This window comes from Fusarium oxysporum, chromosome 1 (assembly GCF_000149955.1).
Source record: "Fusarium oxysporum f. sp. lycopersici 4287 chromosome 1, whole genome shotgun sequence".
NCBI lineage: Eukaryota > Fungi > Ascomycota > Sordariomycetes > Hypocreales > Nectriaceae > Fusarium > Fusarium oxysporum.
In genome coordinates, this window is record NC_030986.1 from 243,298 (window position 1) to 259,106 (window position 15,809).

The 15,809-nt window shown below is 50.6% G+C and overlaps 8 protein-coding genes across 8 annotated transcripts; 2 read left to right on the forward strand and 6 right to left on the reverse strand.

Annotated features, from left to right (window-relative positions):
• Nucleotides 1–53: 53 nt before the first annotated feature.
• FOXG_20401 (uncharacterized protein) lies at nt 54–1,822 on the reverse strand (the record flags this gene model as incomplete). The annotated part of the gene is made up of 2 exons (XM_018400683.1): nt 106–1,822; nt 54–58 (listed from the first exon to the last, which is right to left on the reverse strand). The coding sequence occupies exons 1-2, from the start codon at nt 1,226–1,228 to the stop codon at nt 54–56; spliced, it is 1,128 nt and encodes a 375-aa protein (XP_018248815.1). The 5' UTR covers nt 1,229–1,822.
• A 1,620-nt stretch (nt 1,823–3,442) lies between these two features.
• Nucleotides 3,443–4,826, reverse strand: FOXG_10900 (uncharacterized protein; the record flags this gene model as incomplete). Its single annotated transcript, XM_018390370.1, has 4 exons — nt 3,443–3,846; nt 3,912–4,386; nt 4,481–4,561; nt 4,617–4,826. The coding sequence occupies 4 exons, from the start codon at nt 4,824–4,826 to the stop codon at nt 3,443–3,445; spliced, it is 1,170 nt and encodes a 389-aa protein (XP_018248816.1).
• A 661-nt stretch (nt 4,827–5,487) lies between these two features.
• FOXG_10901 (uncharacterized protein) lies at nt 5,488–7,187 on the forward strand (the record flags this gene model as incomplete). The annotated part of the gene is made up of 4 exons (XM_018390371.1): nt 5,488–5,572; nt 5,642–6,032; nt 6,087–6,984; nt 7,041–7,187. The coding sequence occupies 4 exons, from the start codon at nt 5,488–5,490 to the stop codon at nt 7,185–7,187; spliced, it is 1,521 nt and encodes a 506-aa protein (XP_018248817.1).
• Nucleotides 7,188–7,733: 546 nt separating this feature from the next.
• FOXG_10902 (glutamine synthetase) lies at nt 7,734–9,471 on the reverse strand (the record flags this gene model as incomplete). Its single annotated transcript, XM_018390372.1, has 4 exons — nt 7,734–7,764; nt 7,815–8,599; nt 8,670–8,929; nt 9,000–9,471. 4 exons carry the CDS (start codon nt 9,469–9,471, stop codon nt 7,734–7,736), a joined length of 1,548 nt encoding a protein of 515 aa, XP_018248818.1.
• A 981-nt stretch (nt 9,472–10,452) lies between these two features.
• FOXG_10903 (NAD-dependent aldehyde dehydrogenase) lies at nt 10,453–12,493 on the reverse strand (the record flags this gene model as incomplete). The annotated part of the gene is made up of 4 exons (XM_018390373.1): nt 11,618–12,493; nt 11,089–11,561; nt 10,623–11,034; nt 10,453–10,566 (listed from the first exon to the last, which is right to left on the reverse strand). The coding sequence occupies exons 1-4, from the start codon at nt 12,014–12,016 to the stop codon at nt 10,453–10,455; spliced, it is 1,398 nt and encodes a 465-aa protein (XP_018248819.1). The 5' UTR covers nt 12,017–12,493.
• A 94-nt stretch (nt 12,494–12,587) lies between these two features.
• Nucleotides 12,588–13,843, forward strand: FOXG_10904 (uncharacterized protein). Its single transcript, XM_018390374.1, has 5 exons — nt 12,588–12,672; nt 12,724–12,846; nt 12,900–13,405; nt 13,463–13,499; nt 13,568–13,843. Exons 1-5 carry the CDS (start codon nt 12,593–12,595, stop codon nt 13,803–13,805), a joined length of 984 nt encoding a protein of 327 aa, XP_018248820.1. The 5' UTR covers nt 12,588–12,592; the 3' UTR covers nt 13,806–13,843.
• Nucleotides 13,844–13,864: 21 nt separating this feature from the next.
• FOXG_10905 (uncharacterized protein) lies at nt 13,865–15,053 on the reverse strand (the record flags this gene model as incomplete). The annotated part of the gene is made up of 2 exons (XM_018390375.1): nt 13,865–14,689; nt 14,751–15,053. 2 exons carry the CDS (start codon nt 15,051–15,053, stop codon nt 13,865–13,867), a joined length of 1,128 nt encoding a protein of 375 aa, XP_018248821.1.
• Nucleotides 15,054–15,169: 116 nt separating this feature from the next.
• FOXG_20402 (uncharacterized protein) lies at nt 15,170–15,745 on the reverse strand (the record flags this gene model as incomplete). Its single annotated transcript, XM_018400684.1, has 1 exon — nt 15,170–15,745. The coding sequence occupies one exon, from the start codon at nt 15,743–15,745 to the stop codon at nt 15,170–15,172; it is 576 nt and encodes a 191-aa protein (XP_018248822.1).
• Between the last annotated feature and the right edge of the window lie 64 nt (nt 15,746–15,809).

Sequence of the window (15,809 nt, forward strand, 5' to 3'; positions counted from 1 at the left end):
GAGGAGGGTAAGCACCAGTAGAAGGAGAAGTCTCAGTCTCTTCGGGAACCGACTCAGTCTTAGTCTCGGTCTCACCAGGCTTAGAGACAGTAGCAGTCTCGGTACCTTGGTGCTCAGTCTCGGTAGAGACAGGGACAGGATAGGTGGGAGTGCCAGTCTCGCCATGCTCAGTCACAGGCTTGGTCTCAGTGACGGGGCAGACAGTAGTAGACACAGCGATGGTCTTGGTAGTGACATGCTGGCCACCAGGGCAGTTGGGAACCTCAGGAGGGCAAGAAGTGACAGTGTATACATTGGTAGTGTAGACAGTCGAGGTAGTCCACTGTGTAGTAGAGGCACTACCAGTTTCGGTCTCAACACCAGTATCAGTAGTCTCTGTAGCCTTGGGAGGAGGATAGACACCAGTTGAGGTGCCGACGGCAGGCTTGGTGGTCTCGGAAACAGCCGTGGTACCCTCGTTACCGGGCTGGGTTGTGGGGGTACCCTCGGGTGGGGGATACGCGTCAGTGGAGCTGCCAACATCGGTAGATCCCTGTTGGGTCACATCGGTACTCTCGGGAGGAGTGTACTCGGAAGTGGGTGTAAGAGCCTCAGTGGTGTCTTTGCCGGGCTTGGTGGTCTCTGTGTTAGCGGGAGGAGGGTACAGGTCAGTTGAGGTTTTACCCTCAGCAGTAGTCTCGACAGCAGTAGACTCGTGCTCAGACTCGGATGGAGTGTTCTCGGGAGGAGGGTAAGCACCGGTTGGAGTGGACTCTTCAGTTGTGACAACGGCAGAAGATTCTTGCTCAGTCTCTGTCTTTTGAGTGTTCACAGGAGGAGGATAGGCTCCAGTTGGTGTTGAAACATCAGTGGTATCTTGTCCAGGCTGGGTGTTGGCGGGAGGAGGATAAGCGTTGGTAGGAGTCTCGGCAGCAGAAGTGTCTTCAACAGGCTTGCTGGCACTCTCGGTAGCTGCAGACTCGGGAGGTGCATAGTAGGTAGTATCTTGGTGCTCGGAAGTAGCGACAGTGGGAACAGGAGGAGGAGCATACGGAGAAGTCTCTTCCTCAGCAGGCTCAGTGTTGGCAGACTGAGCAGGAGGAGGATAGAGATCAGTAGAGACGACCTGGGTTTCATAGACAGCCGAAGGAGGCAGATTGTAGTCTCCCCTTGGCTGACGACGAAAGTCTAAAACACCAGCGTTGGCCGCGCTAAAGGCAACGGCGCTGAGTAGAAAGAAGCTTCTCATCTTTCCTTTGTTTCAACGAATGTTGTAAAGCGAATGAAAATGTTTTGTTTGTATGAAACGAAAGTGAATTGTTGCTGAGGAAAGGAATGTGTAACGAGCTGGTGTAGCCTCAATCTTTATACAAATCTCAAGATCGGCTGTCAGGTTACAATTTCAGCTGAAGATGGTTCTCCACGTAAGTCGTACGCGCAAATCAATCATGATCCAAACTTGGAAGCGTCTCCATGGCCATGCAGGCCCAAGCTGGGAATACGGGCGCTTGCATACAAAACATAGCAGGGTGAGGTCATTCCGGATCTACCCAAATGGGACTGACAGGGCGGTCAGTCGATGGGTGGTTGGATGAGACGGAGTCTTTTGGGCAGAAAGCGCCTGCGTTTGGTAGTGGATAGTGGATCAGAGACATGGTTGTTGAACTTCCGAGATACCCAGGCGGCTCGCTTCCAAAAATACAGTACATACGCTGTGCCGATCATTTCATGATGTGGCCTGGTCCTCGCGGCGTAAAAAACGGAGTTAGTTCAGGTGGACATGGGGGAGGATTGACCTTGGATAGGCCGCTGAATAATGGAGCAATCTTTGGGTGTTTTCTCTTAGCCTGCAGAAACGATTCTAACAATAAACAGAATGTCTTAAAGAGAATCAAGGTTCACGCACACGAAACATGCACAAGGCCTCGTGTTTGCGACGCACGACTCCGCTCGAGGTGCTGTGATTGTGTGCTATTATTGGATCACTCTGGCCACTCAGCGGCTATAAACAGAAATCAAGGTCCTGCAGGTCTTGGTTGGCTGCATTGATCCCTGCAAGCCCTGATCGAATCATCCAGTCGTGTTGCCAAGAAGGTCTAGATTAGATTTGCACTAGGAAAATGGAAATTCACCACGTCAATTGACGATTCTGTGCATTAGTTTTACGAGATGGAACTGAGAATAGAATATTCTGAGTTTTTTTTTTTTTTTTGTTCTTGCAGAAGCGGGACGTGATCTTTTCTTAGATATATGCCCTGTTCGACGAAACCAACAACCTCGTGTTCGGCATCATTTATCCAGCGGGGAAAGACAAGAGAAAATAGATGTGAAAAAAAAAAGAATCACTCTGAGTTGAAGCGCTTGGGAAACAATTGCAAGACATGATCGTCATTGATCCTGAAAGCAAATCTGAACCTGAAACAAATGGCTTAGGGTTGGCGCTTATCAAACCCGTTTGTTAGCGCGCGGTTCGTTGGGGTTTGGCCTGCTTTTGGCAGACGCCACTGGAATGCGGGCAGCGGATGAACCGTCGACGCCATGTCGCACCATCAGCTGAACTACCCTGGACATAACGAGGAAATTGTAAAATGCAATAAAATAATGTTTCAAAGTCTCTTATATCTATAGACTTTTTATTGCAAATATTTCAGAGAAATAATGTATTATGTAGTGCATATTGAGAGTTTTTTCGGCCGATGTTGAGGCGGAAAATTCTAGCTGTTTACCTGGTGAAATGCAAAACAGCAAGACACTTACTGTGTACGTATTAACAGAAGATAAAATTGAGATGAGAATAGTATATAACTTTCTGTGAAATCTTTATCATCAGATCACATAGAGTAATAATGCATACAGATTAGAAGTTTAATAAATGCAACTTCGGTCCAACCTCAACCAAGAGCGCACTAACATTAAAATCATTAACTCAGCTTGCACATTCTACTTAACATCTTTAATTTCCAAGCTTTGCTTAAAACCTAATTCTTCCTTTCTTTAACTATCCGCTCTACGTATTGCGCCTGTTTAAACGCGATTGTCTTTGCGCATCAGGTTACACAATAGGCCTGCTGCATTTCACCTTGAGAATTTATTATGCATCACGATAACTGCTGACAAGTTGCTCGCCTACACCAATTGGGTCTCTCTGTCTTTAGGATTATAGCGTGAAAGAAGCTTTGACCACACTGGGTTTATTATCAAAAAGATTAAACCCAGCGACTAACTATCTGTTATGCTGGCTCAGCGATTCGCGCTGGCAGAAGAAAATCTTTTTATGCGTACTATGGGCAAAATCCATTCCTTGACACGTCAGAATAGTCTTTTTCGACTTTCATTTTGCCCTATAGGCTTCAAGCTCGGACAGCAGCAAGATATACGCGTATGACTCGTCGCGCTCCATTCTTTACTTATTTGCCTACTATAGAACTATAGGGCACAAGCTCCAGATTTAAGTTATGTAAAATTACCAGCCCTTCCAAGGAACCCAGCAATCGATCACTACATCATCCTCATCGACAATATAATAAACATAGAAAGCTGCCGCTGTAATGCAGGCATGATTGCAGTACAGACTTACGCGCTGTCCAACTGCAAAAGCCTCATCAGCTGTGCTCTTAGGCTGCGTCGTACCTAGTATTCCGTGCTCCTGGGATAACCGAACCACGTTCCACTCAGGCCTCCCCACGACATATCCGAAGCCAGGAAATGCGCTGGTCTCTCTGGATAACGCAACGACGCCTGCATTTATGAGAGCCTCGTTGCGATCTGTATACACGCTGCATACCTCGGCGATCACACGCACCGCCTGGTCGGATTCGGAAATGACAGCCGTTGAAACTTGTTGGAGATCGTTGGCGGGGAAATTCCCTGTACGGCTCATGTTAGCGGAAGGGTTTGTTCGGCAGATGGATATCTCGGTCACATAGACATGCCTGCGTGTAATTCCAGCTCTACGTTTGCTGGAAGCGTGGCCTTCAAGCTCTTAACCACATGGGCTGTCGGTGTTGATCCCACCGACACCCAGAGCTTGCGCGTCGCGGGCAAGAGTTTCGATGCGCTCAAGACTCCCGAGACCTCATCTTGCAACGTCATTTCTGCCTCGGCGGGAGAACGCCCGGCATAGGAATGGCCCGCATGGCAGTAAAAGCCAGCAATATTGACAGAGTGAGACTTTTCGGCCTTTGCGACCAGCCTGCATAATAAAGACGAATCTGGTTGTATGCCGGCTCTGCGCGAACCGACATCGATTTTGATAAAAATGTCCCACGGCTGTGTTGATTCGGTTGGGAAATTATCCAGGCAAGTGATTTGCTGTTCGTTATCGACCATGAGTTGTATGCGGATAGACTTGCGCAATTGCTGGAGTGCAGGCAAAGCACCGGGGTAGACAGGCATGCTATAGAGACACTGTTTGGAAACATATTAGCATGATGGAGCCAGATTGGAAGGCCGTGCCAAATATACCTCATCCAAAACACCCTCTTGGACCAAAGGGAGAAACTCCACGGATCTCTGCCAGGGTCGAGGCGACAACAGAGCGATATCTTCCGTTTGCAAGCATCAACCGCGTGATTTCAAGTGTCTAGGGAACGTTAAAATGTCAGACTTGGTCTCTTGTGGTGATAGCCAATCCTTACCTTTAGTGTTTTGACGTGCGGTCGGAAGCCGATACCAAGATCGGAAACGTCTTGATGCAATCTGGCAATGTTCCTCTGCACGATGGGGAGGCTAACTACAAAGGACGGCGTGGGTAGCTGGGAGACAGACTTGCCAAGATAGGCGCGGTGGTGCTCCAGGGAGTGGTCCATTGTCATTGGTGTCAGCTTGGATGAGAGGCAGCGAGGCATGGCGGTGCAGAAGCCGCGTGCTTATTAGTGTTTACCATATTGCACTAATTAGGGCTCCCACTGTAAGAAGGAGATAGCAGTGGTCCATGCAGTTCCGCGCCCTTTGTGATACCTCCTCATATGAATTCATTTACCCACTTCATCTGTGCCCAGTCACGGCCGCAGGGACAATAAGCCTCTGGCACGTCCTACACTTGCACCCCCCTCGCAGCTGGTGGGTCCGCGGAACTGTACCACATTGGCTATCTTATTGCATCCTTATTTACCAAGGTTTGGACTTGTCCCATTCCAGCATTGGCCTAGATCCCCCATCTGCGACCAATCAAGTGCCTTTCCGCGAGCCCCAGATTTGCTTCAGTCCCAGCCAGCGACCCATTTCCCCATACTATCTTATCTTTCAGATAACGAGTAGTAGCTATGTGCCGTCGTTAGTCTCGATAACGCGTGACAAGGCCCTTTCAGTGGTATGCATGATCAGCATGGGAGAACCGGAGGACCCGAGCTGGAGAACCAGCGGTGGCTTGATGGCATGGTAAGCGTAGCTACTATATATACATGTATAATAACATCAGAAGCTCTTCCTCCAAATACCTCCCAAACTTTGGTTAAGCGTACTTGCGTAAAAGCAGTGTTGCCAGATTCACCTCGAACAATAGCCATCATGGCACTGGAAACTAAAGAAATCACCTCAAAAGAAAATGTCCCCGAGCAAGACACGTCTCTCGGCCACAGCAAGTCCATCACAGGTATGCGCCACCTCGCAACAAGACGATGCCCCCTGATCACCGAGCTATACTGACTCCTTCCAACAACAGTAGGGCACACACAAGAACTACGAAAGAACTTCTCCGTCTTCTCCGTCCTCGGCATAAGCTTCTCCCTCGCCAACTCATGGTTCGGAATCTCGACAGCCCTCGTCACGGGCATAAACTCCGGCGGCCCCGTGCAGCTCGTCTACGGCATCATTCTGATAACCGTCGTTTGCACCGCCATCGCCGTGTCGCTCTCCGAGCTGGCTTCGGCCATGCCTGACGCGGGCGGCCAGTACTTTTGGACGAGTCAGCTCGCGGGTAGGCGGTGTAGCAGGTTCTTGTCTTACTTGACGGGGTGGATTGCGTGGGCTGGTGCTCTATTTACGTGTGCGAGCATCGCACTTGGTGTTGGAGGCTTGGTGATGGGCTGCATCCAGATGGCTCACCCAACCTTGTAAGTACACCCCTGTGCTTTAGTTGGGCCAATTCTGACGCTATGCCTTGATAGAGTCATCAAACCCTGGATGAACTTTGTCAGCTACCAGGTTGTGAACCTGTTCTGTGCCTTGTTCAACATCTCCAGCACTGCGCTCCCTGGCGTAACGTTCTTTACGTTATGGACTTCAATCATTTCCTTCCTCGTCATCATCCTCACCGTGCCATGCAAAGCCGACACGCATCAATCTGCAAAGTTTGTCTTCTCCGAGTTCGTCAACAACACAGGATGGCCCAGCGATGGAATTGCCTATATAGTCGGCCTCATCAACTGCAACTGGGCCTTTAACGGGCTTGACTGCGCCACCCACATGGCTGAGGAAGTTCTTAACCCAGAGCGTACCATCCCGATCGCGATTCTTGGTACTGTGGGTGTTGGCTTTGTGACAGCCTGGCTGTTTGGCATCGCCATGTTGTTCAGCATCAAAGACTTTGATGCCGTGAGTAGCACGCCCACCGGAGTCCCTATTCTTGAACTCTTTGACCAGGCGCTGGCCAACAAGTCCGGGGCCATTGCCCTATGCTCCTTGATCATACTCACTGGCTGTGGCTGCTTGATCGCCTCTCACACCTGGCAAGCTCGCCTCTGCTGGTCTTTTGCCCGAGACAACGGTCTTCCCTGTTCCAGATTCTTGAGTCAGATACAGCCGACCCTGCGTGTTCCAATTGTGGCCCATGTGACCAGCTGCATTATCGTCGCCATCCTTGGTTGCTTGTATCTTGCTTCTTATACTGCTTTCAATAGCATGGTCACGGCTTGCGTTGTTCTTCTATACGCTTCTTACAGTATCCCAGTCGTTTGCCTTCTTCTAATGGGTCGGTCCAAGCTCAAACGTGGGCCGTTCTGGATGGGCAAGGCTGGGATGGCCTGCAATATTGTCCTCCTCATATGGTTGGTGTTCTGCACAGTGGTAAGGCACTCTGCCGATAAATCCACCTAATTCTCCTATACTAATAACATAACTAGATGTACTCTTTTCCACCGCAGTATCCGGTCGAGGGTGACAATATGAACTACGTCTGCGTTGTTTACGCCGTCACATTCGCTGTTCTGATCTCCTGGTGGTATGCTAGCGCTCGTGTTAGTTACCATCCCATTGCTAGCGCGCAGTAGGCAATGGTCAATCTGGCGGGGACTCTCGCTTTCTAGTTACTGATAAAAAACAATTCGGGGTATTGTTATTATATGTGTCAAGATAGCTTCAAATGTATTGTGGAAGATGTATTCGACGTCTCGAAAGGCCAAGTCAGTGACAAAGACAATTAAACATGTTAGCCAAGTATATACCACAAGAACAATTTACCTTCGCAGATCGTCCTAGCTTTGGCTGGTGGGCTCACAGAAGAGAGTTCAGGATGGGAGATGATGCAGTTACAGTTCCAAAATTTTATTTATTATCACATCATCTGACTACACATTTCTGATGATGGAGGCGCACATGAATGCTACTTGACACGGCGAGAACAGGGCAAAAACACCATATATATCCAATTACACATCGACATATATGCCATAAGATGCATACACAAGGATCCTATAGGGCCGAGAGCTAATTGACTGAATCAATAAACCGTTCAATACGTTATTTGCTTTCAAGACTGTCTCTTCTCCTGTCGCCTCCATTGTGCAAACTATGAGAACCGCTCAAAACATAGCCATCTACACAGTCTCAATGTAGCGAGAAAATTCCCTACAAGCTGGTTAGACGACGCGAAAAATACGTCCACTACAACCACTTACCAATCCGTGACAGCTTCTCTCCACTGCCTCAACTCATGGCGTCGCGAAACTGTGAAAAAGTCAACAAACTCGTCGCCCAAGATCTGTCGAGCCACCGAGTCCTTTGCACTGAAACGGCCGAGAGCCGCCTCAAGGGTGTTGGGAAGCCGCTCGGCAGGAGTTTCTTTAGGCCGCGCCGACTCTGGTGGGATAGTGATCTGCATCTTGTTCTTGATGCCACGCAGCCCCGCGTAGAAGATGGCGCTGAGAGCATAGTGGGGGTGGATGTCTGCACCGGGAACGCGGATCTCAAAGCGTGTTGCAGAGGGCTTGCAGCTAGGTGGCGCTACCAGGCGGATAGACGCGAGACGATCCTCAAAGCCCCAGCTCACAGATACAGGTGCCCAATAGTTCTCAACCAAGCGCTTGTAAGAGTTGACATTCGGTGCGAGAAGGGGCATGATATCAGGCAGGGCACTGATGATGCCAGCCAGGAAATGGCGGCCTGTGTCGGAGAGGTTGGCCATGTCGGGCCATCGTGGGTCGGCATCGGGTGTCTCTCGAACAAAGACATTTTGGCCCTCCTTTGTTGTCAGAGACACGTGTGTATGACCAGAGTTTCCAGGTAAGCCCTGAATAGGTTTCGCCATAAAGCACGGTGTGATATTGTGTTGGACGCCGACCGATTTGCAAACTAGCCTGCTCAGGTATGTCAGTCCAGTGGACTTTACAGCGTTGGCGGAGAAGACGGACTTGAATAGGGCGACGTTATCAGCCATGTGTGACACCTGCGAAACAGCTAGGGCCTGCGATTGGAAAAGGTCAGCAATGCATCTTCTCTAACCCCCTTCTCTGTGCGTGCAGTGCAGTACATACTGCTTCGTAGACGCATGGCCCGCTCTCGGTGTGCCAGCCCTCGATGGGACAGTCGATCTCTAGGCTCTGGTCGAAGATGTCGTGGAAGTATTGCTTCGCCATGATAGGCCTTGTCGCGCTGTAGCTAAACGCACCAGCCGTCACAGGACGAAGGGCTTTGGGAGCGTTATTGGCGAGGAACGCCGCGAGGTTTGGTCGGTCGGTCGAGCTGCTGTAGCCATCTTGTGACGGTGTCTGAAAGTTCAAGAATTCTAGCTCCACTACCGCCCAAGATTAAGAAATCAGCCTTTGTCCATTCATATTGATCTGTACAGGTAGGTGTAGACTCACCACCAGCCAGTCCTTTGTAACCAGAGTCGGCCAAGTTGTTTGTCAAGGCCTTTACCAGACCACGGCCATCGGCAAAGACTGGCTTGTCTTGGATGTAGAAGCGAAGGAGAAAGAAGGCTATGTTATCCTCAAACGGTAGCCGCCTGAAAGAATTCAGGTCGATCACAGCCGTGAAGTCTTGATAGCCGCTGTCGGCGCTTGTCAGGCTTGTCTCTTCAGTGTAGAGAACATCGTGCATGTCCCAGCCAAAAATGGCCGAGCTCATACCGAATCCAGACTCGAGACTGGACAAGAACTTGCTCTTGTGGATAATCTTGCCGCGGAGGATGCCATCGCAGTCGATACCGGCTACTTTGACCTTCTTGTCGCCGGCCAACAGCTTTGCAATCCTGTCGATGGGTGACTCTGCAATTTCACCATTGGCTGCATTATTCGCTACAGCATCGTGTGTTTTGTCGCCGTAGTTGGCCATGATTGCAATGCGTCCGAGAGCGAGGATCGTAGGAGAGCAGTGTAGTTTAGTAGAAAGTGCTTATCTACCAAGTCACCAAGGTATGTTAGACAAGATTCGATGGAAACGTCTCCTAACAGGATTATTATACAGTAATGCTCCGAGAATAATCTTGTACCGAGGCTTGAAGATGAGATACCTCAAGGTGCTCTCAGCAAATCACCAAGACATCCTCATTGCGAAAAGATGTAGGTCATATATCGTATGACCAATCAAAAACATTTCCGCCCGTCATGATTGAGTGGGCGGCACTAAAAGACTCCTCTAGGTCATCGCCATAACCGGCTAATGCTCTGGGGGACTTTAGCGCCAGCATCCCTATCCCATAATACTGTAAGTTCTCCGCGCTCTGAGAACCGGGGCAGGGATGGATCCTTCGCGAGTCAATCGCCGATTGTTCGTTCATATTCACGGACGGGTCGAGAGTCCCTGCGCGTATCTAAAGTTTTCTCCGCACCATCAACTGCAGATATCACTCGAATGGGGGGCATACCAGACTCGCACGCCCTCACCATGCCAGCCTTGAGATTTGCCTGTGAAAAATTACCTATCTCTTGATCCCGTGCTCACTTTTACTGCAAGCGCATGTCAATATTAGCCAAGCTAGAGACCTGTACTAAATCCACACTGGCCGAGACCAGCTGGTGCTAGTTAAGCGGCGTTTCCGTTGTTCATTATGCTGAGACTGTACATTAACAAGTAGGCACTCTTGACATGTTAAGCAAACTCCTAGGTACACGGATTCTCACACAGACCCAAGCCAAGTATCCTCAAAGCTAAGAAGCAATAGCAATGAACATGCTGATCAGTGTTGTGCTACTAAAGCCTACAGGCCCTTCAGCTCCCCTACTTATTCATCGCACGCTTCGAAGCAGATATCTGCGTGTTTTAGAGTGGCCTCGAGTGATTTTGGAGTATGTTATTAACGTCGAGTTAATCTATTTAAGCCTGGGCCTCCTTTACATGGTAGCTCTTGAGCTTGACAAACGCATCGAAGCCGCGAGGCCCCAGTGTACAGCCCAACCCTGACTTCTTCCATCCAGTCCAGGCAAGATCCTAAGTGACTTCTGTTAGCAGGCGGACCCAAGTGACTCTCATCTAGGGTTACTTACAGGGTTAGGGTAGTCGCATCTATTCACAAAGACAGTACCAGCTTCGAGCTGATCAATTAGCTCGTCCCCGCGGGCAATATCCTTGGTCCAGATACTGGCAGTCAAACCGTAGTCGCTATCGTTCATCAGGCGCAGGGCTTCCTCATCATCCTTGACTTTGGCAACGGGGATCACAGGACCGAACGTCTCCTCGCGCATGACATCCATCTCATGTGTAACGTGGGTCAAAAGAGTAGGGGGGACATAGTTGCCCGTGGGGGATGCACTGAGGAAGCTCTCGTTCTTAGGCGTCGCATCCACAGCGCCCTTGGCTAGAGCATCCTGGATCTGTGCATTGATGTTGTTCTGAGCAGCGCGGGAAATGACTGGCCCAACCATGGTGTCTGCCTCGAGGGGATCACCGAGCTTGTACCTGACGGTTCATTAGGGAGAGGAACAGAAAGCTCTTTCTGGGTCATTCGCTTACCTCTTGAGCTCTTCTTGGACTTCACGGACAAAGGCATCGTGCACATCAGCATGGACATATATACGCTCAATAGCACAGCAGCTCTGGCCGGAATTGAAGACAGCGCCATCAACCAATTGAGCGGCGACGTACTTGAGGTCGGCATCGGGTCGAACGTAGGCCGGATCATTGCCCCCAAGCTCCAGGTTGACAGGAATGGTGCGTCCACTGGTGGCTTCACGAATGGCCAGACCGCCGACTGTGGAACCGGTAAAGCTGACGAGGCCGAGCTCAGGGAGCTTGACAAGCTCCTTCAGCGCTTCCGGATCCCCAGATTGGACAACTTGAAGGACATCCTTGGGCAGGCCAGCCTTTTTGAAGATATCGACGAGGTGCTCTGCAATGAGAGGTGTCTGGGGGGAAGGTTTGAGGATAACCGAGTTTCCTGCTAGCAGGGCGGGAATGAGAGCGTTGACGATGATGAGATAAGGGAACTAGATGAGGAGAGTTGTTCAGATACATTCTGTAAGCAACAAGATAAAGTACTTACGTTCCAAGCAAAAACAATAAGCGTTGGCCCGACAGGAATCTTCTTGATCTCCCTCCGGAATCCCTTCTCGGGGCGTCCCGGCAGACTTGCCAGTGCCTCTTCAGCAATATCGAGGAGATAATCAGCGCGCTTCTGCATGGTCTCGATTTCCTTATGGCTCGCGGCAACAGGCCGTCCCATATGCTCAGCGAGTTCATGGCCAAGTCCGAATTTCCGTTCCTGAATTCCAGCGAGTCCCTTCTCCACTATCGCGCGTCGCTGGGCCAAGTCGAGCTTGCGAAAGGACTGGAAGGCGATTAGAGATCGCCGAGCTATGTCCCGCGCCTCATCAAGGGAGGTCTCTGGGAGCTCACAGACGACTTTGTTTGTTGAGGGGGAGATGGTCTTGATGGAAGCCATTGTGTCTGAGGAGGCGAAGCTGTACCGGTCGTGAAGAAGATCGTGGACTAATTAGACGGGGGGCGACAATGTGAAGAGTTTCGTAAGTTTCGTATGTTTCGACGCCATACATTGGACATTAAATATACAGAAACAATGGTTCTTGTCGTGATGCTGTGTTTTGTTGACTCAGAGAGTTGAAGGTCATAAAGTTGCAGTAGATGGAGGGCTACTGTCCGCGTGTTGGAGGAGCATGATGGACTTGTAGCGGAAGCGGAAAAGGAGGTGATTGGAGATGCGGTCGAACTGCCATCATGACCTGTCACGCGGAAAGGTCTGGCTAGGTAGCCTATGATGCCGTTTATGCTCCCGTGAAAGGCTACGATAGTGTAGGTTACTAGGTACCTTGCGTGTTCGCCCAGTGAGTGGTGCGGGGAAGAGTCCGACGAGACAACTGATAAGTGTTGGAGAGAGCCAAGGGCCATTGTCCAATCAAATATCGGACCGCGCTTCGAACAAGGGTCGAAATACCTAGCAGTAGCGCAGGACAACGAATCCGCCTCGACTCGACGGCCAGCCCATTTTGTGTCTACGAGGATGACCGGCGCGAAGCCGTACAACAGTAATTCGTCCGCCGTGAGCAATCGCGAACCCCACGTCTGCATGGTGCATTCCATGTATGTATAAAAAACACCATACCTGATACAATGCAGCCCCGATATCATCAGCATTCCATTGCCTCGTCAATCCTATCAACGATTCATCAATTCATCGCACCGAAACCCCTTCATACACCTCACAATGGTCGGGAGACTTGAAGGAAAGAACGCCATCATCACTGGCGCAGCCGGGTATGTTTCTGAGTCGTCTTTCTATCCCGGTATAGCTACTTATCTTCAGCAAGCGGTGTTGGCCTCGAGTCCACCATCCTCTTCCTTCAACAGGGCGCTTCTGTCCTCATGACGGATATCAACAACGCCGCCCTCGAACGAGCCCTTAACAAAGTCAAAAGCGTTGTACCGGATCCCACCGGCAGAGTAGAGATAAAGGTCGTCGATGTGTCCAAAGAGGAGCAGGTTGAGGCAGCTGTAACACATCTGGATGCCTGGGGCGGCGTGGATGTCGTGTTCAACAACGCAGGCATCATGCACCCCAAGGATGGCGACTCGGAGGAGTGTCCGGAAAGCATCTGGGACTTGACGTTTAATGTAAATGTCAAGGGAGTCTGGTACGGTTCGAAGCATGCCGTGCGATCGCTGAGGAAGCATGGCAAGACCAAGGGCAGCATCATTAACACGGCTAGCATGGTTGCTATTGTCGGGGCCGCGACCCCTCAGGTTGCTTATACTGCCAGCAAAGGTGCTGTTCTTGCTTACACTCGTGAGATGGCTATCGTTCACGCACGCGAAGGCAAGTCAAAGATCTTCTTAGCCCCAACCCATGCATACTGACAGTTGTCTTGCACAGGCTTCCGCTTCAACTCACTTTGCCCTGCACCACTCAAGTAAGTCTCGATGCCAACGGTTACATTTCGCATGGAAGCCTGTTCACTGACATTGTCTTTCTCACCAGCACACCCATGCTCCAAGAGTTCCTCGGCGACGACAAGGCCAAGCGATTCCGCCGCGAAGTCCACTTCCCCACTGGTCGATTCGGCGAGGCTATCGAGCAAGCGCAAGCCGCAGTTTTCCTGGCCAGCGATGAGAGCAGTTTCGTTAATGCACATGACTTCGTTGTTGATGGCGGTTTGACCAAGGCTTATGTCACACCAGAGGGTCCTGCCACCCAGGCCCCCAGGAACCAGGGATAATACAGTCTCATAGCTCATCTCATAACATAATTGACGTGTCTGATCATATTTTAATGCCCTCAGGCAAATGAGATCCATATTTCGTGCTCGTACATGATCTGACAAATGATCCAAGGGCTCTGTTCCCTTTGAGGTCGCATCCATATGTGCTCTAGCAAAGATAATGTGGAAGATATGTTACCAAGCCCAATTGTGAGAAACATTGTTTGTAGACGTTGGCGAAGAAGTTCCCGACGCTCCTCATCGCGGGTGCAGGATCCGATCACCGCTAATGCCCAGCACATACTTGTGTTGATGCGCGCAGAAGCTGGAAGCTGTTCGAGGTATGAAAAGGCGCTTGCTAGTGTGTGTTCCAGGCTCAGTTGTTGTGTCAATTGTCTTTCATCGCCGACTCCAAGAGCCGTGAGCAAGTAGAGATGGACGGCCTGTTGGAAGATGTAGCCACAGATGGTGACCTCAGAGCTTGCCGAGGGCGATGGGACGAATGAAGTGATCTCGAACTGGAGACTGCCAAAATTAAGGAAGTCATCTGCCGCTGGGAACGGCGGATCAACACTAGCCGCTACTATTCGATGACCAAAGTCGAATATTCGTGGGATGAGAAGAAGCAACGAAAGCCATGAGCCGCAGAGTTGGCCCACGTAACCAGATTCAGCCAAAGATTGCGCCTTGTGCTCCAGATCAGGTGATAGCAAAAGTCCCGTACCTGCAGACGGGTCTGTAGAGATCATGCTGATAATTGCAGTGTAAACGTAGTACTCGGTGACAAAAGCGCACAGTCCATCGGGGAGAAGATGAGGTAGCTTTGTGAGCAGATCTGTGACGAGTGGCCCGACGGCTTGTATATGATCAAAGATGACCCCGTTAGTATCGCCCTTGGCGGTCTGATAAGGGAGTTAGCTCACTGCACCGTTTCTCAGATAGATGGAAACCTATCAAGCGCACCTCGGTAAAACACATGATCAACGCACCGATGGTGACCCAGAGTGGATTTGACTCAGTGCCAGCCAGGTAGTCATTAACAGCCTTGCGAAACAGACGGATTGACTTGGTGTAGTAGGTGTGAGCTATCACTTCCGACTGGTCCCCTGCATCCAAGACGGCTCGATGCGAGGCACTCTGCGACAGCATGAGCTCACGGACGATAGGATTGGCGAATGAGAGCGGTATGAGCTGGACGATGAAGGGGTTCGCTGTGGTTGAGCCATTGCCCATGCTCACGGCCGTGCGGTCTAGATAGTGGCCCATCACTCGAATGCCCTGTCCGTCAGGCCAGGGAGAATTGATGGGTTACCATGGGGATGGACTGGGCTCGATGAGAGCTCTTGGGCCGAGATGGGCCCCCGGACAGACTGACGAGTGCATTACTGACGCTGTCTTGAAATGGGGGGATCCTCGATCGTTTCATCTTCCTCGAATGATTGTATAGCCTGTACCTCTGTCTGAGTCTCGTCGGCGTGGCCATAATCCACTTGATCCAAGTCGTGGTCTGCGACGGAAACACCTGTCGCAGGAGCGACAAAGCAAAACTGCAATGGTAGATCTTGGGCACTACTGCTACTCTGTAGCCGTAACAAATCAGAGTCAACATATTCATGATCGGCGTCCAAGGCTAGAGAATCCTCCAATACCTCTTCTATACCCATGTCGACGTCAAAGCTCTGTAAAAATCGCCCCTCATGACTATCCAGGGTCGGACTTTGGGCCGGGGGCTCCAAGCTGGGTGAATCATTGGCAATTGGCGGTGACTGCAGCGGTAGTTGAGGACTGGGCCATCGGCATTGTATCTTGTTGCGACGACATCCAGAACAAACTGGCCGTGTCTCGTCGCACTTTTTCTTGCGGTTCCGACAAGTGAAACAACCTGTCTTGACCCTGAGGATCGGCTTCCGCCGCGCTCGAGTCCCAGTGGAGGGGGGCTGTGTTGCCTGTGCTGACATTTTGGTTAGGGGATTGGTTTCTGATTGTAACTGTGGAAAGGCGGGGTAGAAGGACATGCCGCTA

Coding starts and splice junctions, on each gene's coding strand:
- FOXG_10904 (XM_018390374.1), top strand. CDS start 12,593: ATGACCGGCGCGAAGCCGTACAACAGTAATTCGTCCGCCGTGAGCAAT. Junction 12,673..12,723: donor GTCTGCATGGTGCATTCCAT/GTATGTATAAAA, acceptor CGATATCATCAG/CATTCCATTGCCTCGTCAAT. Junction 12,847..12,899: donor ATCATCACTGGCGCAGCCGG/GTATGTTTCTGA, acceptor ATCTTCAGCAAG/CGGTGTTGGCCTCGAGTCCA.